This window comes from Chanos chanos, chromosome 6 (assembly GCF_902362185.1).
Source record: "Chanos chanos chromosome 6, fChaCha1.1, whole genome shotgun sequence".
NCBI lineage: Eukaryota > Metazoa > Chordata > Actinopteri > Gonorynchiformes > Chanidae > Chanos > Chanos chanos.
In genome coordinates this window covers 34,051,544-34,079,488 of record NC_044500.1, presented here as the reverse complement: position 1 = coordinate 34,079,488, position 27,945 = coordinate 34,051,544, and the positions used below count along the sequence as shown (strand labels likewise).

The 27,945-nt window shown below is 42.2% G+C and overlaps 2 protein-coding genes across 6 annotated transcripts in view; one reads left to right on the top strand and one right to left on the bottom strand.

Moving 5' to 3' along the window:
- megf6b (multiple EGF-like-domains 6b) overlaps positions 1-14,233 on the top strand; it is a 53,016-nt gene extending 38,783 nt beyond the window's left edge. The window contains exons 7-38 of the mRNA XM_030777387.1: positions 697-822; positions 2,436-2,558; positions 2,945-3,067; positions 3,304-3,441; positions 3,566-3,688; positions 3,825-3,947; positions 4,173-4,343; positions 4,744-4,875; positions 5,171-5,299; positions 5,600-5,728; positions 5,851-5,985; positions 6,663-6,797; positions 6,954-7,079; positions 7,371-7,502; positions 7,613-7,741; positions 8,006-8,137; positions 8,457-8,585; positions 8,693-8,821; positions 8,921-9,049; positions 9,366-9,494; positions 10,619-10,747; positions 11,105-11,233; positions 11,517-11,645; positions 11,731-11,862; positions 12,045-12,173; positions 12,297-12,404; positions 12,538-12,666; positions 13,048-13,176; positions 13,312-13,440; positions 13,609-13,737; positions 13,899-14,027; positions 14,164-14,233. Coding sequence (XP_030633247.1) covers positions 697-822; positions 2,436-2,558; positions 2,945-3,067; positions 3,304-3,441; positions 3,566-3,688; positions 3,825-3,947; positions 4,173-4,343; positions 4,744-4,875; positions 5,171-5,299; positions 5,600-5,728; positions 5,851-5,985; positions 6,663-6,797; positions 6,954-7,079; positions 7,371-7,502; positions 7,613-7,741; positions 8,006-8,137; positions 8,457-8,585; positions 8,693-8,821; positions 8,921-9,049; positions 9,366-9,494; positions 10,619-10,747; positions 11,105-11,233; positions 11,517-11,645; positions 11,731-11,862; positions 12,045-12,173; positions 12,297-12,404; positions 12,538-12,666; positions 13,048-13,176; positions 13,312-13,440; positions 13,609-13,737; positions 13,899-14,027; positions 14,164-14,225 — 4,085 coding nt within the window. The 3' untranslated portion in view covers positions 14,226-14,233. The remainder of the gene's footprint in view (positions 1-696; positions 823-2,435; positions 2,559-2,944; positions 3,068-3,303; positions 3,442-3,565; positions 3,689-3,824; positions 3,948-4,172; positions 4,344-4,743; positions 4,876-5,170; positions 5,300-5,599; positions 5,729-5,850; positions 5,986-6,662; positions 6,798-6,953; positions 7,080-7,370; positions 7,503-7,612; positions 7,742-8,005; positions 8,138-8,456; positions 8,586-8,692; positions 8,822-8,920; positions 9,050-9,365; positions 9,495-10,618; positions 10,748-11,104; positions 11,234-11,516; positions 11,646-11,730; positions 11,863-12,044; positions 12,174-12,296; positions 12,405-12,537; positions 12,667-13,047; positions 13,177-13,311; positions 13,441-13,608; positions 13,738-13,898; positions 14,028-14,163) is intronic.
- Positions 14,234-20,798: 6,565 nt separating this feature from the next.
- kcnab2a (potassium voltage-gated channel subfamily A regulatory beta subunit 2a) overlaps positions 20,799-27,945 on the bottom strand; it is a 40,646-nt gene continuing 33,499 nt past the window's right edge. For 4 of the 5 annotated variants that reach the window (XM_030776425.1, XM_030776426.1, XM_030776422.1 and 1 more), the window contains 9 exons: positions 27,624-27,668; positions 27,227-27,270; positions 26,657-26,743; positions 25,565-25,650; positions 25,159-25,279; positions 24,941-25,035; positions 23,515-23,635; positions 21,286-21,374; positions 20,799-20,888 (listed from right to left, as the gene is read on the bottom strand). In XM_030776425.1, coding sequence (XP_030632285.1) covers positions 20,799-20,888; positions 21,286-21,374; positions 23,515-23,635; positions 24,941-25,035; positions 25,159-25,279; positions 25,565-25,650; positions 26,657-26,743; positions 27,227-27,270; positions 27,624-27,668 — 778 coding nt within the window. The remainder of the gene's footprint in view (positions 20,889-21,285; positions 21,375-23,514; positions 23,636-24,940; positions 25,036-25,158; positions 25,280-25,564; positions 25,651-26,656; positions 26,744-27,226; positions 27,271-27,623; positions 27,669-27,945) is intronic. The other variant, XM_030776424.1, reaches the window with a different exon arrangement.

Here is a 27,945-nt window from a genome sequence, read left to right as displayed (position 1 = left end):
GACACCTGCATCATTATAAGGCTTTTAATCCACCCGATAGTGAATGTAAACCTGACCTAAGTTTTTACATAAAAGAATGTATACACAATACGCTTCAGGATTTTCAGATGGAAAGAGACGTCTCTTTCTTGGATGTGGGATAGTGTGAGTTGGATGTCTTTTTTTAGGCTTGCAGACAAGTGGGACTCTGGTGTCATAACATCACCATGGTGACAGCTGCTAAGTCAAAGATGACTTATTGGATCACTAATCAGACAGTGCTGCACATGTGGCCTCTGTCATCAGTGATGCTTATCAACAGAATAACATTTGTCTCCTCTGACAGAGGTCTGGGAACATACTTCTCTCTGCTTTGCTTGGGACAGAGACTTGGATACAGATGTTTCCAGAGAGATTCACACTATTTAGTGTTATTTCTTATGTTTGTCTGATCTGTGTCTCTTTACACTGGTAGTGTTCAGGTAATGCGAGACACTGAACTACAGTAGCTTTGCTTCGTGTGTGGACGCTGAAAGTGTCCTTCAGATGTTTTCTTTTCTTTTCTTTTTTTTTTTGATGATTGGATGATAATGTTAATGAATGTTTAATGTGGTTTTGAACTTTATGTATTATTATTATTATTATTATTATTATTATTATTATTATTATTATTATTATTATTATTGTGTGTGTGTGTGTGTGTGTGTGTGTGTCCAGCGGTTCACTCCTGCAGCATAGGGAATGGGGGTTGTGAACACTACTGTGTACAGCAGTCTGGTCTTCACTTCCAATGTCGCTGTCGACCAAATTACCAACTCGCTGAGGATGGAAAACACTGTAAATGTGAGTGTCAGACACTTATCTACCTTCAACCATGATTATTTTCACACCTGCATGCTTAGCATCGTGTATATCACTTTTAAGACACGTTTAGACACTCTTATGCAAGGAGTTACGTTATTTTTGGATAGCTGACAGAAAGATTGAAACTTTTCAAATGAACATCATCTATGAAAGCCAAGCATATGTTTAATGAATGAGTTATGGGCAAGTTTGGTATGCGCATGGGACAAAATGTCATGTAGATTTACAGTCGTTTCAGACTCTGCTGATCTGTGATTATTCAGTTCAGTTCACACACATACATACACACCCCTACTGTGAATGAACAGGGCTTTAATTAAGAACTTTAAATAAATACAGTCATTTTTTTCCCTTTCACTTCCTGGAATGGGTAGTGATAAGACAAGAGTTACTACATAGCCATGCTGTTGTCAGCCCTTGTCAAACCTCAGGAATCATTCCAGACATGATGTGACGTCATATTTCTTGAAAACTTATGAATTCATGTTTCCAGCTGGTTTTTCAACAAAATTTGTCAAAGTTGTAACCACAACCGCAAAACAGTGTGGTCTCTGCAGCCCATCAGGCAGTGCATATCTGCATTAAAGGAGACATTCCAATGGATAGCTCACCAAAGGCAATGACAAGTTGTATGTGATAGCTGAACTGCTTTAAAAAAAGGAAAGGGAGTGTTGAGTTTCAGATGTGAAATAGAACAGCAGTTTTAAGAGTAAAAGTACTTCCTTGGGTGGTATCCCCGCCAGCTCCAACTGCCTGTCTGTCTGTGCAGTGTCCGGAAAACAGAGAAGATGAAACCTTAATTTGTTCTGAATGTGGCCCTCAGATTCAAACTGTCCCATATTTCCCCCCTTATTACGCCTCATTATATGTTGGCAATCTCTCCCTCTTTCTTTCCCTCAATCCCTCTTTCCCGGTCTCTCCTCCAACCCCTCACCCCCTATTCTCTAAGGTTGACCAGTGTTTGTGGAAGTTTTCTGACTGTGAGGAAGGAGTGCGATAGGAGAATAATTACAGTCATTGAGACTGCCCTAAACTGTAATTGTTGGCCAGGAACGACTCATTTCTCAGTGCTCAGAGTTCAGATCACAGCTGGTAGACAGGCAAGCACAAGTTAAATGCACCAAGTATGTGAGATGAGTTGGATATGGAAGGTTTTTTGGGTCAGAGTGAGCGCTAGTTCAGTGGGAGCCTGCCTGGATGCAGCTCCCATCACTGGCCCTCAGGAGTTTCCCGTTAGTTTGGATGGAAAAGATAGAAAAAGTCTTGTTTTATGAAGCGTCGGTGTCTCGGCTATGACTACACTAGAATATTGGAGTTATCCATCTACATATGTCAGCCCTGCAGCTTGACATAAGTCTCCTCTAGGAACTTACACAATGGAAGTAAAGCGTTGAAACCGCTCCCTCTTCATAGTCTGAAAGCAACTCTACTTCTTCTTGAATATTCTGCCATTAAAAAGAATTGACCCATCCCAGAGCAACCACAGGGCATTGAGGTGATTCTATTGCAGTGAGACCTCGTGTCATGTAAATAATTATTATCATTATTATTCCGTTACATATGTCCTGCTGTGTTCCTGTTCCTCCCCTCAGTGGAGAACCCATGTGCGGAGAGGAACGGTGGCTGTATGCATGAGTGTCGGAGTGATGGAGGGCAGGCTCACTGTGACTGCTACACTGGCTTCATGCTGGCAGAGGATGGCAAGACCTGTGAAGGTAACTGTCCTTCAACAGTAGTAGTAGCATGTTCAGTGTGTAGAGCTGAGAGTCCACTGATGTGTTTGTGTGCACATGTTTGTGTGTGTGTGTGTGTGTGTGTGTGTGTTTCACTGAAAAATGGAAAATTTGGTGTATTTATTTTTGCCAGGTTTCGAGCAGTTGGCTTTAATCACATCCCTTTTGTGATCATAGAGGCACAAAATTCGTTGTCTTTTTGGGCGCTGACATCTCTCCATGTCTCTTTCTCTCTTTTTTTTCACTCCATACACAACCTCTGTTTGTTGTGACCAGTACTGACATACCAGTATGGTCCTGATACGCTCCAGCACAAACTGCCGAGACCGCACAGTTCAGGCTACCAGTTATCGGTTTGTGTGTTTCAGACATTGACGAGTGTCAGACGGGCCAGGCAGAGTGTGCCCACGGCTGCCATAACACCAGAGGCTCCTTCTTGTGCGTGTGTAGCGCTGCCTATGAGCTGGGAGCAGACGGCAAGCAGTGCTATCGTGAGTCTAAACCTCATCTAATCTGGGCTAAGAAACCGTGTCTGAGAATGTGCTCTGTTCTTACCATTTGTGTATGACACGCCAGCCTGAAGTCAGCATTTTTTTTTTCCTTTCTTTTTTTTTTAACTATATTTCCCAGAATACAATTCATGTGATTTGGGACGGGTGCAAAGCTGCGTTCGTGTGTTTTTCTCGTAGTTACAGGGTCTCTCTGTCTCTCTCTTTACGTGTAATAGGGATCGAGATGGAAATTGTGAACAGTTGTGAAATAAATAATGGTGGTTGCTCCCACCATTGCCAGCACTCAAGCAATGGCCCGGTGTGCAGCTGTAATCAGGGTTATCAGCTGGACGACGACCTCAAGACCTGTGTTGGTAAAGAGAAGCAAAACTGTACACATCAATCAATGTCAACGCATTCTTTTACTAAGAGTATCTTGATTTCTACATTTTACAACCTGTGTGTGTGTGTGTGTGTGTGTGTGTGTGTGTGTGTCAGATTTGGATGAGTGTGGAGATCAGAGCTCTTGCTGTGAGCAGGACTGCACAAACTACCCGGGTGGTTACGAGTGTAACTGTGCAGCTGGCTATCGACTCAACTCTGATGGGTGTAGCTGTGATGGTATGGACTATTTCAGTACTGTAAAACTCTCATTTGAATTACTCATGCATACTGACCTCAGCACTGTGGTGCTGTATGTGTTGAGTGTACTTGGCCTGTGTCGTATGAAGCAGTTGACCTGTGGCTGTGTTTACAGATATAGATGAATGTCTGGCTAAAAATGGGGATTGTGATCACACGTGCCAGAACACTGCAGGCTCCTTCCAGTGTTTCTGCAGACGTGGATATCGACTGGATGAAGACCGCCACTCCTGCATCCGTGAGCCCCTGCATTCATTCCTTCATTCATTCACTCACTCATTCTCAATGCATGAATAAATGAAATAATATATAAATAATATTGAATATGTTTATTATTCTTGTTTGATAGAGACATACATTGAGGGAGACTAAGGCCACAGCTCTGTGTTGATGCTTGCTCCTGTATTTCTTGTGACTGTGTGTGTGTGTGTGTGTGTGTGTGTGTGTGTGTGCTCATGCTCAGTGCTGGAGAACACCGTGGAGGCCTTGAGCAGTGGTCAGTACGTGGACAGGACTCTCCCTCAGCCTGAGCTGACACTGCTGCAGGACTATGAGCAGCCACTGGAGCGCTATGATGACTATGAGGAGGATGCTGGTGAACTGCGTGCGGAGAGCTCACTGGCTGAGAAATTCGGTTAGACACAGTTCATATTTCACAACCTGATTATTTTACAGCCCCTTTAGTTAAGCCATAGGCATAATAATTACAGTTGGACATCCTGCCTTACTGTGAAAATTTAAGACCCCACTGGAGGGAAAATACGCTTAGGAGCTTAGGTTCTGAAGCATTTATTATCCCTGAATAACATGATATATGTATGAGTTAAGCTCATTGGCTGTTAATAAACTCAGTCAGTCCTTTTAAACTGAGTGAAGAGTATTGCCAACGGAAAAGTCTCTAATGTCTTCTTCTCTTCTCTTCTCTCCTCTCATCTTCTCTTGTCTTGTCGTCTTCTCTTCTCTTCTCTTCTCTTCTCTTCTCTTCTCTTCTCTTCTCTTCTCTTCTCTTCTCTTCTCTTCGGTCTATCACACAGTGTGCCTAAATAATTCATTTGGCTTTGACTGTAGTCTGACCTGTGAGAACTGCGCTAATAGTGGAGTGTGTAACACACACAAAAATGGCTGTGATTGCTCAGACGGCTGGACAGGGATCATCTGCAACCAAAGTGAGTTGTTAAAATACAGCAAAAATACACTTTGGTTAAAACACAGACAATGAGTACTTCATTAATCATGTCAGAGGCTGTGACTGTGACTCGTCATGTAAAGGGTTTCAGATCTAAACACAGAGGTATAGGTACTATAACTGTTTACGAATATGAGTATGATGTATTCACTACTATGTTAGCATTAATATTTCACGATCTGTTTGTTCATTCATTCTCTCTCTCTCTCTCTCTTTCTGTATATATATATATATATACGTGTGTGTGTGTGTGTGTGTGTGTGTGTGTGACACAGCTTGTCCTGAGGGCTGGTTTGGGAAGAACTGCTCTTTTAGCTGTAAATGCAAGAATGGAGGCATTTGTGATCCAGTGACAGGAAGCTGCCGTTGTCCACCAGGGGTCAGTGGAGACCTTTGTCAAGATGGTAAGTTCACAGCTACATCCCCAACATGAACAAAGCCAGACTGACTGAAATACACATGCTTCAAAATGTCAAAATGTAGTGTCATTATGGTTGGGAAATATGTTACTGATCAAGGCAATGACTTCAGTGCTATTAGAAAATTGAATCTTCATGCATCAGTGGAAAGAATCATTTAAGTGATTGGTTAGAGTAAATAAAGGAACATGATATACTGGCTGCAATTGCTTTTAGTTTATATTATGTTTATTGCCTGGGTTTTGAAAGAAGCAAGGGTGATTCAGATCTGGTTTGTGTCTGCAGGCTGCCCTAAAGGTTTTTATGGAAAACTGTGCAATAAGAAATGTAACTGTGCCAACAATGGCCGCTGTCACCGTACCTACGGAGCCTGTCTGTGTGACCCTGGGCTCTACGGGAGGTTTTGCCACTTACGTGAGTCACAGCAGTCTTAACACGGAGTAACTCACACAGTAATTCCTCTTTGTTCCCTCTCATGCTAGTCTGACTTTATCTCTCCTCGCTGTCTCTGACCTTTGCTGATATGTTGTGAGTAGCATGCCCAAAGTGGGCGTTTGGACCCGGCTGCTCTGAGGAATGTCAGTGTGTCCAGCAGAACACTCTAGAATGTCACCGTCGTCATGGCACCTGCATCTGCAAACCCGGTTACCAAGGCGACACTTGCAAAGAAGGTTAGTACTTGTAAAAAGCATTTGTGAAAAATATCAGAAATGACAACTTATCACAGCTGTCAAAAGTGCTCACATTTCTTCTGGATAGCTGAATCATTGCAGAGGAAATGTGGGGTCTGAATGTCCAGCAAAAGAATGTTTGGCAAATTTGTTGACATTTTTTGGGCAAGAGAAGGCTATTTATTGCTGCTTTTCCAAAGAGAAAAAAAGGATTCTGTCTCATTATCTTTCTCTAAACTGTTTCAAGAAAATTTAAAACTGCAGTAAAATGAAATTTGCCACAAATTAATTGATGACTTCATTCAGTTTTAAGTTGTTTTGCAATGTACATTCTCAGAGGAAGATGATTTTTAATGCTATTTTGAATTTATCGGGTGTTGTGACATGTTCTTCTGTCAAAGTTTTGATATTGATTGTGTGGTTTTGCAAAAAAAATGTGGTTTGGCAGCTACTTTGTCAGGGACCTTGGATCAGTGGCTTTGAAAATGAAATTTCTCTTGTCAGAAATGTCATTAGGCAATTATGAGAAATGGCACAATGGTGACTGAACAGAGTCCCTCTGTTAAAGGTCTTCTAAACAATGCATCATAAAGTCATTCTCCTGCTAAAACGGCTCTTCTTCAGCTCTGCTTCTCTGTCAATTCAAATGGTGCTGTTTTTTGTTGTTGTTGTTGTAGAGTGTAATGCAGGTTTCTATGGCACTGGCTGTGAAAAGAAGTGTGAATGTCCACCAGGAGTGATTTGCAATCATGTAACTGGGGCGTGTCAGCGGCAGTGCCCGGCTGGCAAACAGGGAGAAAACTGTGATGAGGGTACGTCAGGCTTTTCTACCGTACAGTACTGCATGCAATTTAAAATGCATCAAATGCCATCCCATCTTGTGCTTTTTGTGTGTAGAACAGAGCTGGACACACACAACACGCTCTGACGACACAAGCTGTAGTAACAGTTTGCTTTCTCTATTGTAGAATGTCCGGATGGAAAATACGGAGCTGGCTGCCTCCAGACATGTGACTGTACAGGAGCCTCATGTAATAAAGTAACTGGCCAGTGCATCTGCCCTGCTGGGAAACTGGGAAAACATTGTGAGAAAGGTAAGCTTGGCATTTCAGAAAACTTCTACAATAATCTCTCCATCAGTATACTGTGAATATGTCTCTCTGTTGTAGACTGCATCTGTCGTTTACGTCATAACCTCAGTTACACTGATCTAGATAATTCAAAACAAGTCTGGATTCAATTTCCAAATCTCCTGATATTCATTTCAGTTCATGAATTGATTGTACGTAAAAGATTTTTCATTTGATGCACATTTGCAATCTGACACCATGAGTTTGACTATTGTGCTGATATTCTCTCTCTCACTCTCTCTCTCCCTGTTGCAGAGTGTGCTGATGGGTTCTGGGGTCTGGACTGTAAGGAGAGGTGTCCTATGTGTGAGAATGGAGGCCTGTGTGACAAGCATAATGGCACCTGCCACTGTCCTCCTGGATACATGGGCAGACTCTGCCAGAATGGTGGGTGCACCAGACGCCCTTTTACTGTTCAACGGTTCACTGCCACATGACAAATGTTTCAGTGTGTGTATTATTAGTAAAAATATTCATCTGGGTATGTGTGTTTGTAGTATGTCCCACAGGACGCTTTGGTCAGGGTTGCCAGCTGCGGTGTGTGTGTGAAAACAGTGGACGATGCCACCCTGTCACTGGTCGGTGTACCTGCGCACCTGGCTGGACAGGACATAACTGCAGAAAAGGTATTGTATAAATGTCCTGGTTATCATTGAAACACACCATTCACACAGACAATATTTTAAATCTATTCTCTCCTTACCCACTGAACCATTACCACCAGTAACCATCCCAAAATCTGTAATGATGTCATGATGTATAACTTTCCCTCTCATGTATGGTGACTGGCAGACTGAGGCATTTTGAACCGTGATAACAGAGCAGAATGATGATGAAGAAGAGTGAGAGATCACTTTGTGTGCCTATGTGTGCATGTGCTCCTCTGTCAGCGTGTGATGCGGGGCACTGGGGCCCAGACTGCGCCCTGGCGTGTGACTGCCGGAATAGCGATGGGAGCTGTGATGCTATGACGGGCCAGTGTAACTGTGAGGCGGGCTTTACAGGCACACGCTGTGACCAGAGTGAGTGACAGCTCACACATCACACACAGGAGCCCGCCGATGAAACATAAGCTTGTTACCAATTTTATCTTACACAAACACACACATCCTATCACACAGTACTGTGATGCATATTCAGAGGTATTATTCCATACATTCAGACTATTTTAGTGTTTTGACGAGTCACATATATAGAATAAAAAATATACTCTCTAATGCGTGTGTGAATATGACACTGGGTGCTGGTGTTGTTGTATCTGATAAATAATATAACATTATACATACCTTATATAAATGCAATGAGGTCTTAACTAAAGTGCATGTCTTTCATGTGTCCAAGAATGCCCATCTGGTTCTTTTGGCCTGGGCTGTCGGCACAGATGCCAGTGTGACAATGGGGCATCATGTGACCACGTGAGCGGAGCCTGTACCTGTAAGGTGGGCTGGATCGGCACTTTCTGTGAGAAACGTAAGTACCGTCAGTAACTTCTTTTGTCTGTTTTCATCAATTCTAAGGAAAACCAATGAATTCACTTGTTTTGAATGTTTCACTGTGTGCCTGCGTGTCTTCGGCAGCTTGCCCCCACGGTTTCTACGGTCTAGACTGTCAGCAGAAGTGCGTGTGTCTGAATGGAGGTCGCTGTAACCACATCACAGGTGACTGCCAGTGCCCAGCTGGTTGGCATGGTCCACAGTGTGACCTGAGTAAGTTGAGATATACCTTATTAAATTAATAATTCTCTCAGAAGACTTGACTGGGTCCTGTTCTGCGTATACCAGCTGCTGTTTCCCTCTTCCCTATAGCATGCCCTGTTGGATTCTATGGTAAAGGCTGTAATCAAACCTGTGCTTGCCAGAACAATGCAAGCTGCCATGCAGTGAGCGGCCAGTGTGTTTGCGCTCCAGGCTGGACTGGGCCGAACTGTACGCAGGGTAAGCAAGGGGTTTTTAATATCGTCAATCTCCACAGTCAGCACACGAGCAATAATAATTGTATGGCTCATAAAGGTTACTAGTTTCTCATAGTCAAAGCCAGCAATCAAGAGTTAAACATGCTACTAAATCTTCTTTACCGCACATTCAAATTAAAACCACTCGTGAAAACCTAACATGAGATCATTTGGCTTAATGCTTTCCTTGCCTTGCGTGTTTTTTAAGGTGATATCCTAGAATGGCTTTTTTGTTGCATTAGACGGGGAAATGGCAGATGTTGTAAAGCTGCGGTTTTTGCCATGCTCTATCTTTCCAGAATGCTCAGCGGGTTTCTACGGGGTGGGCTGCGGTCAGCGTTGTCTGTGCCAGAACGGAGGGACGTGTGACCGTGTGAGTGGACGCTGCCTGTGCCCCAGTGGCTGGACAGGCACAGTGTGTGAGCTGGGTAAGTCAGACAGAGAGAGACTGCTGAATATAAACCTACTCTACAAATTATGTGACATTAACGACTTTGCCTCGGGTTTAGGAATTTGTTTTTCCCATGTTACCTGTAATCTGAGACTGGATTTAAAAATATATGTACAAATTAATTACATTTGCTGCTTACTTCCTCAGTTCTCATTATTGTAAGTTAATGAGCAGACGCAGTGGTGTGCCAATAGCGGCTAGAGGCTTGTTGTTACCTCAGCAAGAATGCTGCTGTTATCCTGACTTAACTAGACAGGGAAGCCTAAAATAACATGCACCCTAACGCAGGTCCACCTACGGGTTGTTATATAATATTCAGGAAATCAATCCGGAGTCCTGGTTGTTTTCTGCCCATGCATCTTTTTTTTTTTTTTTTGCATCCTGCTGTTCTTTGCCAGGCTGCTGAACTGGGCCTTTGACAGCAGACAGTCTCCTGGGGCCCTCCAAGGTGGCCTTGGTTTCCTGAAAACACTGTAATTTACAGTGAAGCCAGAAGCTCTAGGGTGCAAGTAAACATGAGTTTCAATGACTCAGACAAGCCAAAGTGTAACCACACATGAGGAAGCCTCCAGACTTCACATGAGTGAACTATTACTCTACACTTACTGTCTGCCAGACCCATGTCCAGTGCTTTGAGAAGCTGTGTTAGTGTGTTCAGTTAGTAAAAAGAGACTTGGTTTGACTGATTCAAATTACAATTTTACAAGGCATCAAGACCATGTTTGAAAAAGTGTTCAGCTACACAATCCTAGACTGTTTTACCTGCCCCTCATGACTGTTTACTTTCCCATAGAATCCTGGTGTGTTGTGTTCTTCTTTACTTATACATGTAGTCATCTGGCAGACGCTTTTGTTCAAAGCGACTTACAAAAGAGCATATCGAACAGGCTTAAAGCAAAATGTCTCAGTGCACAAAAGCAAGGACTGTCTATGGTTTTAGCGCTTTACTGAGTCTTTTTTTTTTTTTTGTAAGATATACACCTTATGCATAAAATACAAAAGAAAATACAAAGAAAGTTAGTGGTTAAGAGGTGAGAGGGATTTGAAAGAGGTGAAGTCAGGTGTTTTTTTGAACGTGTTTATGCGTGTGACTCCTTACAGAGTGCGCTGCCGGCCGGTTCGGAGCAGACTGCCAGCACAGGTGTGTGTGTGAGAATGGAGGCCAGTGTGACAGACAGACGGGCCAGTGTGTTTGTCGCCCTGGCTGGGTGGGAGAACATTGTGAAAAAGGTGAGACACTTTTAGGATGGCATATATGCATATGTTTAGGGAGGCAGGGAGACAGACAAACTGACTGAAAGACAGACAAATAGATAGATAGAGAGAGACATAGAATTCATACTCTTTACAAACATAGAGATACTGGCTCCCTCTAGTGAAAAACTGTAATTTTGCCACCAAGTCAATGGCATTAACAGTAAAATGTGCAATGACAAGTCTTAATCCCAGACATAAATCAGAAGACATTCATCTCCTTTCCTTTTGAACAAAATATAAAACATATCTATAAATATATATAAGATATATGTAAAACTGAACTGAGGATGTCTTAACTAACTGTAGTATGTATTGTGTATTGGTTGTCAGCATGTGTGCCGGGGCGGTTTGGAGCAGGGTGTGAGGAATGGTGTCAGTGTAAACATGGTGCAACCTGTGACCACATAACTGGAGCCTGTATGTGCCCTCCAGGCTGGAGAGGTCAACACTGTGACAAAGGTTGGCTTATTTACTATTGCCTTCTATTACTTCTACTGTCTACTTAACTTCAAAATCCAGTCTTTTCAGAGGTTACATGTAACATCCTAAAACATGTCAAGTTATTCCCTGGATTGCCACGAATTACTAACTGTATTGAATGATTTATTCTTCACCTTGTGATATCGTTCCAACAGTATATTTGGAGGTGATCGTATCTCTACAGGCAACCTTTATGTGTGCTACCTTTTGGATGACACGTGTGTTGTATATTGTGTAAATGCCTTAACTTTCTGTATTTCAGCCTGTTTGCCTGGTAGTTATGGGGAAGGCTGTATGCAGCGCTGCAGCTGTCCTCTGGGCATCTCCTGTCACCACGTCACCGGGGAGTGTGGCTGTCCCCCGGGCTTCACCGGCAACGGCTGTGAGCAGAGTGAGTGTCCACCGCTCATTGGTGTGAACGACCAGCCGCTAAACAGTTATTGTATTTCCTTCTTTTTCTCTTCGCACCTTTCCAGCCTGTCTGCCTGGCACCTACGGCGTTAACTGCAACCAGGTGTGCCAATGCTCAGAGAAGAACCAGCTGTGCCACCCAGTGACCGGACTCTGTTACTGTGCGCCCGGCTTCAGGGGACCACAGTGTAATATGGGTACGAGTCTGTTTCTCTGCTCTCGGGTTTCACGTCAAACTGCGTGCTTTATCCACTTAGCCCACTAATTCAGAAACAAATACTTTAGATGGTGTTAATTTACTATTTTCTTTACATTCGCCACTATTTTGCCATCTGATTTTGAGTTTGTCATCCTATCTGTGTATGCGCGTGTGACTTAGAGTGTGAGAGCGGACGCTATGGGCCAGATTGTGACCGTCGATGCCAGTGTCAAAATGGTGGTGTGTGCCAGCCCAGCACTGGCACCTGTGAGTGCCAAGCTGGCTTCATAGGAGCGCACTGTAACATCAGTGAGTATTAATTCCTAATGTAAAGTCTTCATTAATAGGGATAATTGTAGACTAGAGTATAAAAATAGATTACTTTTCTGTTAAGTGTTGTTTTCCTCCTTTCCCTGTTCACCTGCTGTGCAGCATGTCCAGCTGGTCGTTATGGACCTGACTGTGCCCTCATGGCTCTGTGTGGAGAGGGCTCAAGAAATGATCCATTCACTGGCAAATGCGTGTGCTCGCCTGGGCATCGTGGAGAAGACTGTAGGCAACGTAAGATGCGTTAAGAGTTCTCTAGGCAAATGAAACGGTGTGTTATCCATACCCAAACTGAAGTTTGTTCACAAACACATGCACTGAATGTGTGTGACCTGTATGTTGTAAGGTTGTGCTCCCGGCTGGTTTGGAGAGAACTGTTCTCAACGTTGTAACTGCAGTAATGGAGGGCGATGTGACTCTGTCTCTGGGAACTGTACGTGTGGCCTGGGCTGGACTGGTCCTTACTGTGACAGAGGTGACTACAAAAACTCTAAACGCACATCATATGTATTTGAATGAGAAGCAGAATCCATGCCCAATTCAACCAAATTAGCACAACAAACAGTACCTGGATTACTGCTGATAAGTAGAAGAAGTACTTTATTTGTCACACACACACAGTTATATTGACTAAACACAGACTAAACATTTCATTTTGTGTCTTTTGAATATTAGAACTTTCCACTTCAACAATTTAATGTAACACGTCAGTTTTTCAATAATTATTAGCGTTACCGTCTTATAGCTTTACTGAGCTTGGTGTGGGACCTGCACTCCCACCAGTCAGTATTGGAGAGCAATGCCCTTTTAGAGTAAGAGAGGGCTACTGTAACTCTGTGTAACCTTTCTGTGGCAGAGTGCCCTCAGGGCAGGTATGGCCCAAACTGTGGGCTAGAGTGTGACTGTCAGAACAACAGCACCTGTGACAGAATGACTGGCACCTGTCACTGTCAACCTGGCTATTATGGACATCGCTGTGAACACGGTAAGACTCTCTCTCACACACACACACACACACACACAGACACACACATGCTTGTTTTTAGTCCTAAAGTACTATGACATAAATATATTGACTGTGCCCACACTGCGTGATGTAATATCCATGTTGCTGTTTCAGTTTGCCCGCCGGGTCTGTATGGGCTCAGATGCCAGCTGCACTGTGACTGTCTGAACAGTGCCCTGTGCCATCCCAGTACTGGCCACTGTATCTGCCCTGCAGGCTTCCAGGGCCGTCGCTGTGAAACAGGTCAGTCACATCTCTCACTAACCAATGAGTATGAGAGTGGTGAAGACAAACTCTTGAAATATTCATAGCAAAGTGCTGATGACCTTTAAAACGACAGCATGGTCATCAGTTTCAGTGACGTCTTCTGTGTTATGGAATATTCTTTTTCCGTTTTTTTATTCTTTTCAGGGTGTAAACAGGGCACGTTTGGACAAAACTGTTCTCAGACATGTGACTGTGCTGAAGGGACGCCATGTGACCCTTTGAACGGTAGATGTCTGTGCTCCTCAGGGAAGACTGGAGCCAGGTGTGATACTGGTAAGAGCGACAGTCCTCACAGCCAAACAGGCCAAGCCTACCTAACAGTTATTCAGGGAGTCTTTACTTTCAGCTGTAAACTTACATCTTAAGTCATCATATATGATTTACTGCAGCTTTGTGGTTTATCATCTGACGTCTGCTTTGACTTTGCGTCTTAGACTGCAGAATAAACCACTACGGTCCAGACTGCGCTCTGGGCTGCGAATGTGAGAATGGTGCCCAGTGTGACAGTAGGAATGGTCGATGCACCTGTCTTCATGGCTGGTTTGGACTCACTTGCCAAGAGGGTAATGTAAAGTCATTAGAGGCTGGAGTTTAACTGTATATCCAGAATGTTACTAACATCCTGTATGGATGTTTGGATCAGGACCTCTGAGTGTTTAATGAATCCAGTTATCTGATTGGTTGTTCCTTTGCCCCCAGGTGGGCCCCCACAGCATCTTCACAGAAGAAAGGACCAATCACAGCCAGACAACTCTTTATAGCAGTGCTGACCTCTGACACATACTCAACACTGCCAACCTCAAAATCCAGTATGGGCAGCACATGGCAGATTGAGGCAGGAAGAGAAGTGAATTAAATATTTTTAAAATCTCCAAAGTTGGATTATGCTCTGGCAGCATAAAAGACTGTGAGGATGTCAGAATTGAATAAACAGAACATGGACTGGAGACAGAAATGGACCCCTTTGCAGGAAAGTGGTGATTTTTGACAGTGCTGTGTGTGAGTGCAGTTGGTGAGGTTAATGTTTGGCCAGTTGTTTTGGCCAGTTTGGCCAGTTGTTTTGGGCAGATACACAAGCTAGACATATGAGTGCAAAGGAGACACAGCACTGGCAAAGGTTTAGCCTACCGTCCTCATTGTGGAGCTGGGGTAGAAACAGACTTTTTCTTCAGCCCTGGTTGAATATATACACCTCATCTAGTCACGTGTGCCGGATTAAAGTTGGAGCAGAAGTCTTAGAGTGAAGCTCTGCATGAGGAAGGCTGATTACTCCTGTTTTGGCCAAATGGTGAGTGAGCTGGTTTAAGGAAGAACGAGATTGTTACTAATATACCTGTTCTTCTATGGCTGATTTGAAAGAAGATGAAATCAGGGAGTGTCAGACATGTCCAGGAGAGAACGCATTAAAAGGCCTCCTTCAAAGACACAAAGCACTTTACTTTCTCATCTGCTTATACAATGCAAACAGTCACTCAGTGAGATGTCTTCTGATGGCCATTAACCATCATACTTGATCATTTTGGGGGCTTTTATTATTATTTTTGTTTGTTTGTTTGTTTCAGGGTATATTAATGTAATTGACTATGTTAATACATATTTTAATTGTATTCCTTTCATCTTTTTTTTTCTTTTTAAGAGATTTTATCTGCTTTGCAAGCAGGGCCATTAGGATTACACACACTGACTTTTATTGTAAGAAATGGAAGGCCTAAAAGCACAATTTTCTTATGCTGCCTGAACACAGGTGTACTCAACATTCTACACATTCTCAGACTGGTAAAATAATCACCAGGCTAAAATATTTTTACTAATTACTCATAACAAAATTCACAGAGTAAGCAAACTACACATATATATATATATATATATATATGTGTGTGTGTGTGTCTGTGTTCAAATACAAAATTTTGAGACTTCACATACTGTGATAGTGTGATGATATTATCCCAGCACTAGCCACAATGCTCATAGGGTTATGCATATTGTAAATGTGTGATATCAGTGACAACAAAGAAAATACAATACTCACCAATTGGTTAACTGATTAAAAATGCTCGCTCAGAATCCTTTAGGTCATTATTTATGTAGCTCCATTACACACTGAGAGACTCCCTGCAGTATCAATGCCATAAGGATGATGTTTAATGTGTTGTATATGAAGTGACTTTTCAGTACTTAGAATATGGTGCTATGTTGCCTATTAACCACAGTATACTATACCTTGTTGAGTTTTAAAAAAGAATGCATGTATTCTTGCCTTAATGTTGAATTCAAATTCATGTTTAAGCAAATCCATCAGGTATGGCACAAATATGCAGTACTTACTGCGACTGTGAATGCTTCCACAGTTGAGATATATCAAATGTTGCTTTTGTTGTTTATTTGTTTTTAATGTATATAAAGCTGTGTTTGGTGTATTTATGTGCTATTTGATGGACATGTACATTTAATATGAATTCTATATATAAAATAGATATGTGTGTGATTGAAAAAAAAACACCTGAAGATTGAAATAAAATGATACTGACGCAAACCAGTTGTCTGAGTGTAAAGAAAAAAAGATTCATAGTGGTGTTAGAATATGATAAGCCGTTTATTGTGCGCATTGAAGCAGTGGAATGGAGTGATTTCACCCATCACTTGTGTGCTTTGATCTTTGGTGATTCATGTTTCTTTTCTCATAAAAGCTACTGGTAAGAAAGTCCACAGAAACAATTGCCAGAATGACCAGAAGATGGCAATAAACTGCACACTTTTGTTAATGAACAAACTCTCACATGAGGAATCTGAACACAGCTGAGAAATGCAGTCACGGTTGAAACACATGGCGTCATTGATAACTTTACTGGATATCACAAAGGAAGCACCTCATTCAGCAGAGATTCCTATATGAGTTCATTCAGTTGTTTTTCTAACATTAATAAAAGACAGGATGCAGTAATCCATTTTCCATGTTTGTTATTTTTATAATTTTCCTTTTGTAGATATCGAAGCTGTACATGTCTAAATTCAGATTCAAGCACAATGCAGTTAGCAATGCCTGTCAATGAAAATTAAAAAAAAAGGAAAAAAAAAAAAGGCAGAAGTGTTCACAACTGAAAATATGTATATATGTACAAAGGTCAATCTATATACAAGATATCTGACTTCACATATCTGTCCACAGTGTGGAAAAGTAGCCTGCCATTGGACTCATTTCACAGAATTTGTCAAATGCATATTCAGTGCAAATATTTGCTCTTTATAATCCACACCAGCATTACCATCAGGTCAGTACCAACTGAGGGTAACGAAGAACGGTAAAAAAATAAAACCACTTTCATCTTCAACTCTCTCTCTCTCTCTCTCGCTCTCTTTCTAAAACTCTAAAACATCGTAAAAAATAAATCTCCTTGAGTAACTGCATACTTAAAGATAAGCATTAAAATTTCAAAATCTACTACTCTGGTTTGACCTCTTAGCTTAGTACTGTCAGCGCACTCTGTTTTACTCATTAGAGGGTGATCCTTAAAAAGAGTTGGCAGGCCAGTCCTTATAAGGTCAGCCCTAGCCAAGCGTCTGCATGACCTGTTTGAAGCGAGTTTTAGGGTGAGAAATGGTCTACGCTGATGTGTCGACCATAAGGGTATACTCAGAAACAGCTACCCACAGAGTATTCTAATGTTTGCTAGTAAATCACTGCTGTGTCTTATGTGAACACTGCTTAGTCTTATTCTGTACTAGGAGACAAGGACCACACAACAACGTCTTTTAACAAATGAATGACAAAACCAGCATAGCTACACGCTACCATGTGTTCTAATGTACTACTTGCTTTCAGCCTGGTGGTGGAGCTAGAGATTCTCAGTGGAATGTTAGTGTTAAGATGGTGCACCAAGCTTTGGATGACAGCTGACAAACAGTCTTAGCTGTACCTCCTGAGAGGGACAGTAACAGTACAAGAACTAATCGATACAAAATATTAGACGTAAAGTGACACACTGTCCTGTTTTCATGCAATGCAAACATCTGAATTCATGGACCTGATAATTATCAAAAATATGAAACTTAAAAACACACACGTTTTCATTGAAGATAATATATTAATGATCATACAGTGAAACTGAAAATGAACTACAATATTTTTTTACTCCCTTGACCTCTGTGGGTAGAGCAGCTTGGACATATGAACAGATGGGAACAGAGAAATGTCTTCTTGACTCTAATCATCTTCTTTTCATTTTCTTCTGACTTCATGTCTCATTACATTGGCTGGTTCTTAACAGATCTGTGCCTTGTTTATGATTTGGTAATGTGGTTTAAGTCTCATTTTTTCAAGAAATTGCACAATTGAGCGTGGTTGCTTACAAAAACACATACTTTCTGAATGTAACATTTTGGACAAACAACGAGTTTGAACAAAAAGAACAAATACATACAACAAGTAAGCATTTCTTCTCCAAATAACAATTTAAAACCGTTAAAGTGCAGATGTCTTTCAGTAAATGCATATGTATGACTGAATTGATAAAACCAGGCGATAAGGAATGTGTACTGTGTTTCAGCAACTTGCTTGTTCAAAAAGACGGCACCGTGTTAGTTTTGAAGAGGGATGATCTTTATGGTGCGGTTTCTACATTTTCTACTGATCAATCTGTTATACGCAACAATCTGAACTAATCAAAGTCTACATTTTAATGTTGATTTGTTGTTTTTTTTTTTTTTTTTAACTCACATAGTACACACAGACACGCAATTCCACATAAATGAAACTTACACACAACAACTGTGCTAATGATCTGATGCTAAAAAAATCTACTGTAACTGAATGTTTCTGATCAGAAAGATCAAGAACATCTTACATAAAAAGTCAATTTCCTACATTCCCTGTTTTCCTTCATATATCAAAGACCATGTAGCATTCTCTCTTTTTTGACCTCAACATTTCTTTCTTTGATTTTTATGTGAAGTTTAATAAAAACCCAGTAATATAGTGGCTAACTAGCATTAGAGATGCTGACAGATGAGCTAGGACGCTACGAAGCATTCTTCCAGTCCGATTGTATTGTTCCCATATTATGTCTGCGGAGAGTTCATGCTTTGAAAATGGACCTCATGCGATTCCCTTTGTGACTGATAGGGGAATTAGGCAGATTGCGAGAGTATACACACAGAAGATATCACAGTTCTCCTGTCTTTGAGATTTAAAATGTACCTAAAAATCATTACACGGTGGGATTATCATCCTTAAAAAAAAATTCTATGCTTATCATTCCTAAAATACAGTGGTGTGCACTATGTATATATGTACCTATATTTATATTGTTTAATACAGCGTGGCCCAAGAGAATATACAGGTGAGAAGAGAGGCGATATAGCACAGGTTAAAGGCCGGTTCTTACATGCTCTAGAATGATTGATCTTTTCCAGCAAATATGGACTTAAGAGACAGGTCATTGAAAACTATGGGAAAATCTTTGGCTTTAGCCACATGAAATGCCACCGGTTTTGTTTAGTTACGTCCAGTGCACAAATGAGAGACAGTAAGACAGTGAGTACAGTATCCTGACCGCGCACGACCACATGTTCTCTGGCTCTAACTCTCCCATACACCCACGCTCACACCTCTCTCTCTCACACACATACACACACAGACAAATAAACAAATGCACACTTAAACGTTCACACACACACACACACACACACACACACACACACACACACACACACACACACACACACATATATATATATTCTGTTCCAATCCCTGAGCTGCTGACACAAACCAGTCTATGCTCCTATAGGCAGGCAAGCTAATGCCATTAAACATTCTGCATTCCTAGTGGCCTTGGAACTGCTGCCAAATCACCAGTCTGTGCTCTTATAGGCTGTGGGTGAGGGTGACTGCAGACCTGTGGTAATTCTCATACCTCAGAAGAGTCCTCTCGACCAAAGTAGCACACATATTTGGACATTACAAATATGCAAGAGATCCATGCACACCCTTCCATCTCTATATACAACAGGACTCCAAAGTCAGAGTAAATGCTTATTCTCATAAAATAAGACATAAATTCAAATAAGGATCATCAAGTCACTTTTCTAAATATCGTACCTGTATAGTCATATTTGTTGTTACAAAGGCTTTCCAGATGCTAGTTTAACTGCCTCAAAAAAAACAAAAAAAACAAAACCAAAAAAACAAAACCAAAAAAAAAAAAAACGATGTCCTATACAGAGAGGGCACATATTTGATCTGCCACAAATACGCTCTGAATAGAAATGCGAGAGATTCGTTCTTCTTTGTGACACAGCAATAAAACGCTGCATATATTTCACCTTGAGAGATCTGCCATGGCAACGAATGAGAGCTTTGCCAGGTGCCTGGTGTGCAGGGAGCAGGTTGTGTCAGAGCTAAAGCAACCACATGTTGGACTCTGCTCAATAGTGTCGGATGGAGTTATTGAGGTCAGAGGGTCTCCTACTGCTTGTGTGGGTTAAGCACAGTTAGTCTGGTGAAGAGCCAGAGCAGTCTTGTGAGAGGACAGTCAGTGGGGAACAGACATTAGGACAATGCCCTGTAAAATGGAAGGAAAAGTAACACTGACTTGGCTATCCATTTCCCACCATTAAATTAGACAAAAGTCTCTCTCTTTTTTTTTTTTTTTTTTTTTAAGAAACAGTGCCCCCATAGCCACTCCATTAGACGTGTTCCTAAAGTGCTGATTGGCTCGCCTGCAAAAGCATGTGCACATATCGAAGACACAGAGAACATTACGGAGAGAAACCATGACAACGTGCCCCACGTGGGCGGTCCTTTGTAAACAAATAACTAAAAACAGATGAGTGGTTATGGGACGTGTGCAACCAATCATGTATTGATTACCTACATTGACTGAAGCTCCACTTTAATTTTTTTTTAATATGCATTCAGTATTTAAAAATGCAAAGAGAAAAAAACTGAACATTTCTGACAGCCAAGCAAGCATGTGCTTTTTTTTTAATAACTTCTTTTTTTTTTTTTTTAAACTCTTATTTTTTGTTCTTTTTCTTTTTTTTTGTTGAGTTGATTGAATAACAGATTTCTTTTTTTTTTTTTTTACTATGAGCGCATATCCCTTTTTCGCCTCACTCTTTCATTTCTCGCACCTTTTATGGAAGATGCAAGTGACTTGCTAGTAATTTTTTTTTTCCCCCCTTCCGTTTTCTTTCTCTGTTATTTTTCTAAATGACTTTCCCCTGCAGGGTCAGGGTGCTTGCCGGACTCATGCGGCGGTTACTCATTCAGTAAAAGCTCAAGCAAACAGAGGAACAGGCAAAGGTTGGTGAGGTGCAGCCCTGTCGGCCCTCACGCATTAGGAGCGGTAGTCCTTTTTACTGTAGGGCTTGTTTCCTAGGATGCTGTCTACCTCGTGCACGATGGAGGAGGATAACTTTGGAAGAACCTGTGGAAGTGGAAAGACAGTCACTTCGATCTTTCTTTTTCGAATCGTCTTATCCATCGATTCATTTGATCCAAACGGGGTCATCTAAACAGAGCTTTTCACGGGTCATCATGAGGGAAAGATTTATAATAGCTGCACAGAAGCTAACGTTCAGCAAGTCTTACACATTTTTTAAAGGCTTTTAAGTCACTAGTAAGAAGAGCTGTAGAAGTAGCGTAGAATTTCAGGCGTAGAGTACAGTGTCATAGGCAGCTGTGGTTGATCTTTTTTTTAATTCTTTTTTAATTCTGAGATTTTAAGGGCAAAAAAAAAAGTCAGGAGTAAAAAAAAAAAAAGATAAATGGATAAAATACACAGGGAAACCACCCCTCCCCCATGCTCTCTCTCTCTGCCTTACCTGTATAGCTCCTATATTCTCCATGAGCTGGTCAGTGTTAGAGGCTCCTAAGAGGACAGAGCTGACTCCCTCATTTCTTAGGCACCACGCTGCAGGAGACCAGCACAGAACAATGACACCCAAACCCAACGCAGCACAAACCAACACACAAAACACACATTAGCCACCCCCCCCCCCCAAAAAAAACCACATTATAACCCCTTCCTCCCCATACAAAACAGCATAAAACAAAAACACATTTTAAAAAAAAATGTATTTAAAAAAAAAAATCATCAAAAAAAAAAAAAAAAAAAAAATCATAGCAAGCGCTCCAGAATTAAAGCAGCGCTCCCTCAACCACCCACATATACATAAAAACATCTCGACATTTAAAAAAAAAAAATCTTTTTCACAGTGCTCACCGTTTCCATGGCTCCCAAAACTGGAACATTTAAAGTTAATACAAGACAGCAAAGTCTTCTCTTTCCAGAACACTTCTCAGTGTTACAGAACACTACAACCTTTTCAGCCAACAATCACTGACAATGTCACTCAAACCTTAAAAACGAAGTCTACTGCTCATGGATGACAGACCCAATTTAGCATATAACTCTATTGATATGAGATGGCCATTTGGATGCATGGGAACTTGCTGATTGCTGTAGTTTATTCAAGATGGTGTATCCAACAGGCAAGCTGTGAACACAGGAAGACTACACAGAAGGGTCTGAGGCTCCTACCTCCGCGTGCGTGGGAGCTGAATGTGACCATTGCCAAAACCATTTGTGCCACTGCCATGGCATGTAGAGCACGTCCAGCCTGTGTGTGTGTTTGTGCCCCAGTTACACTGTACGCTTTTTCATCTCTATCCATTTCTTTCTGTCTTTTGGCTAGCTTTTGGAAGACAGTAAACAGCATAAACTTTCAGAACGTTTGAGATTTTGAGATCATGTCTTCTAAATTTAAATATATGCGACATATTTCAATATCTAGGAACGTATGCGTTAGTTAAGCCTGTTAAGAGTGTCTAAACGTAAAGCGCTTAGCTTCCATTCACAGGCTAAATAATACTGCAGGGAGACCCTATGCACAGAGCTGCATTAAAGCTGTCAAAGAAAATGAGCCTTCAGGGTACACAGAAATATCCTCTTCTACTGTCTACTGTTTCAGTGAAATCATCTGCGGTGCTACGGCTCCTATAACATCTGCCTGTTTAGAAAATTCCAAGCTATTCATCAACTTCTCTAATGTCACGCATAAGGTTAGGTAGTTAGCAGTAAATACGACCCAGGTCTTTTTGAAACTATGTCGCTGTTCGCATGAACGGGTGCGAATGCTATTTACCAGCCATAACTCACTGAGGGCGGACAAGAGGGACAGAGGGATTTATTGTGATTGGAGGGACAGGCGGTTCCTTAATGGAGCGTGAAACATAATCTATGCCGCCGCGTTACAGGGCCAAATGAGAAAGGTGCAGTGAAAATGACAGAGAGAGGGTGGACAGTGCTGGATTTATGCTGAGATTCGGACCCTCTCTGCTCCGTTACAGCGCTCTGGAGACTGAGCGCCTGTCAACAGAAATATTCTCAGCCTGCTCTCGGCCAATGAATCAATAGCGGACGGCCGTCAAAGACGCGCCGCAAATTTATTACGGAGATGAGATTTTAGTGCTGATATGGGGGGACAAAAAACCCCAAAACAAGGGTGCTTTCTCTCAAACCGCTTCCCGGTCTAACCTCACACACACACACTCATATATATAAAAGTGTAGCTGAGTCAGAAAATAACTGGCTTTTATGGGGGGGGGGGGGGGGGGGGGGGGGTACAGACAAAAGCAGACTGCATTAAGAGAAAGCATCCAATTTCCAGCCCCGGGTTGTTAGATCAGATTATAAAACCATGGCTATGGACCAAACAGAGATGCCATCATCTGACAAGCGCATTTCTCACCTTTAGCTCTCTTTTTTCATCATTTCCCTTTCCAACTACGTACGCGCCCGCTTTAATAAACAGCACGAGGCGATAAAAGATGCACGCTTCCACCCTCTGAGGCACAACGCTACTCTCGGTCACTCCGGCCCCGAACAAACAAGTGACTAATGTTTTCTGTGTCCAGTTGTCTCTGTATCAGGACTAAGACATACGAACATACAGATAGACAGCCCCTCGCGCCTGGAGGGGCGAGCGAGGTGCAGACGGACGGACAGACAGACAGAAAGAGAGAGAGCGGCAGTGAGTTTCGGCGCGTACCGATGGCAAGCTGTGGCAAAGTGCAGCCCAGCCGCTCCGCGATTGCCTGCAGCTCTTTCAACTTCGCCTGCTGACGCCGGCCTTCCTCGCTCAAGATCTTGTCCTTCAACCACTGGTAGCCCTGTCAACAACACAGCACACCTGCTCAAAAACGAGGCCCCTGTCCACAGCGGTGCATGCACACACACACACACACACACACACACACACACACACACACACACACACACACACACACACTTAGACACACACACACACACACTCTGAGCAGCACCTGTGTGAGCAAGGGCCTGTTTTTAAACATGTGACTCTGTTATCCCTTAAGTTTCAACATTCAGAAACAAAGCCACAAGGCTTTTATTTCTGCTCATTAAACTTTAAGGTTAATAAACCATACACACACACACAAACACAAATAACTGCATATCACAGATACATACTAATTAAAGTTACAGCTTTAATGTTGAGGAGGGGGATTTTTGTAGTTTAACATTGATACAATGAAATTTTCTTGGACTTCTCAAACATCAAAAAAGGCTATTTATCATTTGCCAATTGTTTACATTGTCTCGGACCCTACAGAACGTCTGCGTGTGTGTGCCGGGACAGGATAAAAGATCCCATTACCCGGATGGTCAAAACATCGTTAAAGATTAACAGTGGGAAGGGATCTAACTGCTCTGTTGATCTAAACAGTCATAGGTCTGGTACACAAACATATAACCCATCAGTGCTTAGATCACTAGAGCAGCTCAGTTCATTTCTCATATTTCTTATATAACATCCAGGTCATTCATAGGTCAGAGAAGAAAAAGTGAAAGACTACACCGATGGAGCAGGAGGATGAGGGGAGAGATTAGTCTCCAAAGAAAAGAACAGAGGAACCAACAGCTACACACAACGCTGCATGCCACTGCACCACATTGTTCTAGGCATGTGTGACAGTGTGTATATGAGAGAGAGAGAGAGAGAGAGAGAGAGAAAGAAAAAGAGAAAGAGAGAGGAAGAGAGATAGAAAAAAAGAGAGAGAGAGAGAGGAGAGATGGCGAGGGAAGAGGGGATAGAAACTTGTCCGTTGAGAGAGAAGGGGACATGAAAAGAGGACAGAAACTGCTACCTTTCAACTCTTACAAACTCCAAATACACTAACAGTCAAGAATTACCACAAACACATAACACAACATGTGGCAGAGGTTGTCTAGAGGTGCATGCCTTCACAAAGAAGTTCATTACACACACACACACACACACACACAAAAGAAACGATCAGGGGAAAACATCACAGGCTAGAACCTGGAAGACACAGACAGCATCCATTAGTACAGATAGCATCACAGACACGGAGCACTGAGAGCGAGTGAACAGATGGTCGAGAGGATGTACCACAAAAAGAAAACCAGAAGACACACTGACAGGAAGGAAGTACCTTCAAAGAGGCACGGGAGTATGGGGGAACCCCGCTGTCGTATTTCCCTGAGATTATCCCACAGGCCAATGGGGACCATGTCATCGCCCCAACACCTGAGGACACAAGCAATGCTCTGGGTTAAGACGAACTGTGCTGAAAAACATGCTGGAACTGACTGAAACACTGCCCAACAGATTGACGGACAGTCATCCTGGCCAACGGGGAGTGGTACTCACCAATCTTATGGAAGAGCTCTGGGAGCTGTACCTCTACTTTCTCTCTCTGGAACATGTGATACTCAGCCTGTTCGCATATGGGAGGGATCTGGTTGAACTGCCGGGCAACAGAGTACGCCTCCTGCAAGATCAGAAGGACAGACAGAAGTCAATCTGTTCCACTGAGAGCTTTACTGTCTTAGCAAATAGAGTGCCAGTGAGGACCAATTGGACTGTCACTGGTACTGAATGCTTCAATAGTTTTCTATGACCAATGTGGAGAGAATAGTTGGAATAACAGAGAAAGAAAAAGAGAGAGAGAAAAAGAGAGAGAGAGAAAGGGAGAGACAGAGAGAGAGAGAAAGAGAAAAGGAGAGGAAGAGAGAAAAGGAGAGGGAGAGAGAGAGAGAGAGAGAGAGGCACTCACCATTATCTCCATGGGGCTCCAGCGAGAAGTACCCCAGTACATGGCCATTCCCTGATTGATCACGTGAGTCATCGCTCGCACCGTTTCTGCAAATCAAAACACGCCGTTTCCACAATGACCAAACACAAAAGCACAGGTAAGAGAGTTGAAAGTCTGACGGTACAAAGGAGGCATGATGGAGGGTAAAAAAAGAATGAGTGAAACAAAGGAATGGATGTAAGGTTGAACACAGCATGTGCAACCATGATGAGGTCTTTCACAGATTACACTAAAATGTCTTCACAATACAATCCATAAACATGAGACAACCAAGAAACCTGCCCTGCCCAGAGTCAACATGAGCCTTAACTGCTATAACCAATGCCTACATAACAGAAATCAAACGTTGTCTGTGCTACTAAACATTAGCAGCAGTACTGTGGTGCAGAGAATGGGTAAGTGGAGTGTAATTTCCACCTGCTTGGCTAATGCTGACCTTTGCTGAAAGTGACCGCTGATACGCCAGAAGAGGAAAGATAAAGCGGATGGAGGCAGAAAGAAAGGAAAGCAAAAAGACAGAGGGGAGGAAAAAGAGCACGTGTATGCTACACCGCCATTCTCACTCCTCTGTCCTGAAGGGATGAAGAGAGAGAGGAGGCAGCAGATGGTCCTTGCCCTGCAGGTCTTAGGTTTTCTGATTCTGTGTGAACTACATGATCTTTTCAAAGGGCAGATGGAGAAATAAATAGATAAAGAACGAGGCTCTATAAAGGCCACATATGCGAAAAAGACATGTGTTGAGAAAACTAAATTGAAGCTTGGCTATTAGGGGTCCCCCAGACCTCAGCAAAGCTTTGGAGGCCAATAGCAGAGCGTGGATTTTTTTTTTTTTTTACACTACCCTACAATTCATAACGTTTTTTCCCACTCTAGAAAATCATAACTGTTGTGCAGCTGTGCTCAAATTAAGAAGTCTGACCTTCAAGTAAACATATCCAGGGAGAAGCAGGTCGTGGGAACAGGCGAACAGAGATGAATGAGAGAGAAAGGAGAGCAGGAGAAGGAAAAGTGGAAGAAGGAAAATTTGAGATGGTAAGAGTGGTGGAAACTAACCTTCCATCGGTGTGTTAGGGTCCGGTCTGTTGGCAAACACCACATCTACATATTCTAACTGCAACCTCTCCAGGGACGCCTTTAAACCTACAGAAGAGATTCATTAAATATGCATTTAATCTTAACGGTCATCGGCTACACGCTTCTGGCTGAAGTTACCCTTTTACATCCATCTAGAAGAAGTTCCCCCCCAACCAACTGCTAACCTCAACCATTATACAAAAGAAAAAGGAAAAAAAAAGAAAAAAAAGAAAACTAATATCAGATCAGAATACAAAGGCCAACCTCTATACCAAGTCCCACATTCACAGAACCCTACAGCCATGTCAGACGCGACTTAATTCAGCTGGCACACTGACATTAAACTGTTCAGACAATATAGAGTCGTATACTTGTGTAGAATCAGCTAAACTCATTAAACCCTGCGGTGATTCAATCTCAGAGACAGGGCCCACGCCTCACGGGCCGAGGCTACCAGTCAATATGATGGCTGTGTAACATGCAACCTCAGCAAATATAATGTTATTATCTCACGCGTTGATGTCACGTTTCCGATTCAGCGGGGCGTACCTTCTATGATGTGTTTTCTCGATAATCCTCTCTCAGTCTCCGCCCTAGAAGTGTAATTGAAAAACGGTTTCATTGTCTACACAATAATGAAAAGGCCTCCTCGACAAAGTAATTCTGGGCATGTTTACTGTAACATTCATAGCCTAGCTGCTAATCAACGTCACCCCTCCTGGCATAGGGAGTAAAACAGGTTTTTTTCCCCTCTGTGATGAAATTAGGAGTTACTAACAACATCTGCTAGATATTAGCACAAACACTTGATGACAATTCATATTCAAAATTAATTTCATTATTTTGTGCTCCAGATAGTTTGGTGAGTAAATAGGTTTTCATGCAGATTTTTGTTCAAGCGTCATTACAAACAGTACAGTTTTAAAAATGCATAAGATGTACGTACTTTCCACCCCAGAAGATTTTAGTGGTGATCACTAAACTGGAACGCCTACAAAAGATGAGAAAAAATGAAAATGAACCAGAAAATCTTCACAAAGTTGCCATACAGAAATTGCTAAAATGCAGGAAACGTCAAACATTAGCATGAAGGCTCTGGAAAATGTTAATTATAGCTGACACTTCCAAAACAAACAAAGCAATAGTTTGTTGGTGCCTCCAAAGACACACACACACACACACACAAACACAGAGAAAGGGGGCTGAGGTTGACTCTTGCTCTCTGTGGGTGAGGATTGCATGCCCTGATACTGATGCACTCTGACTGG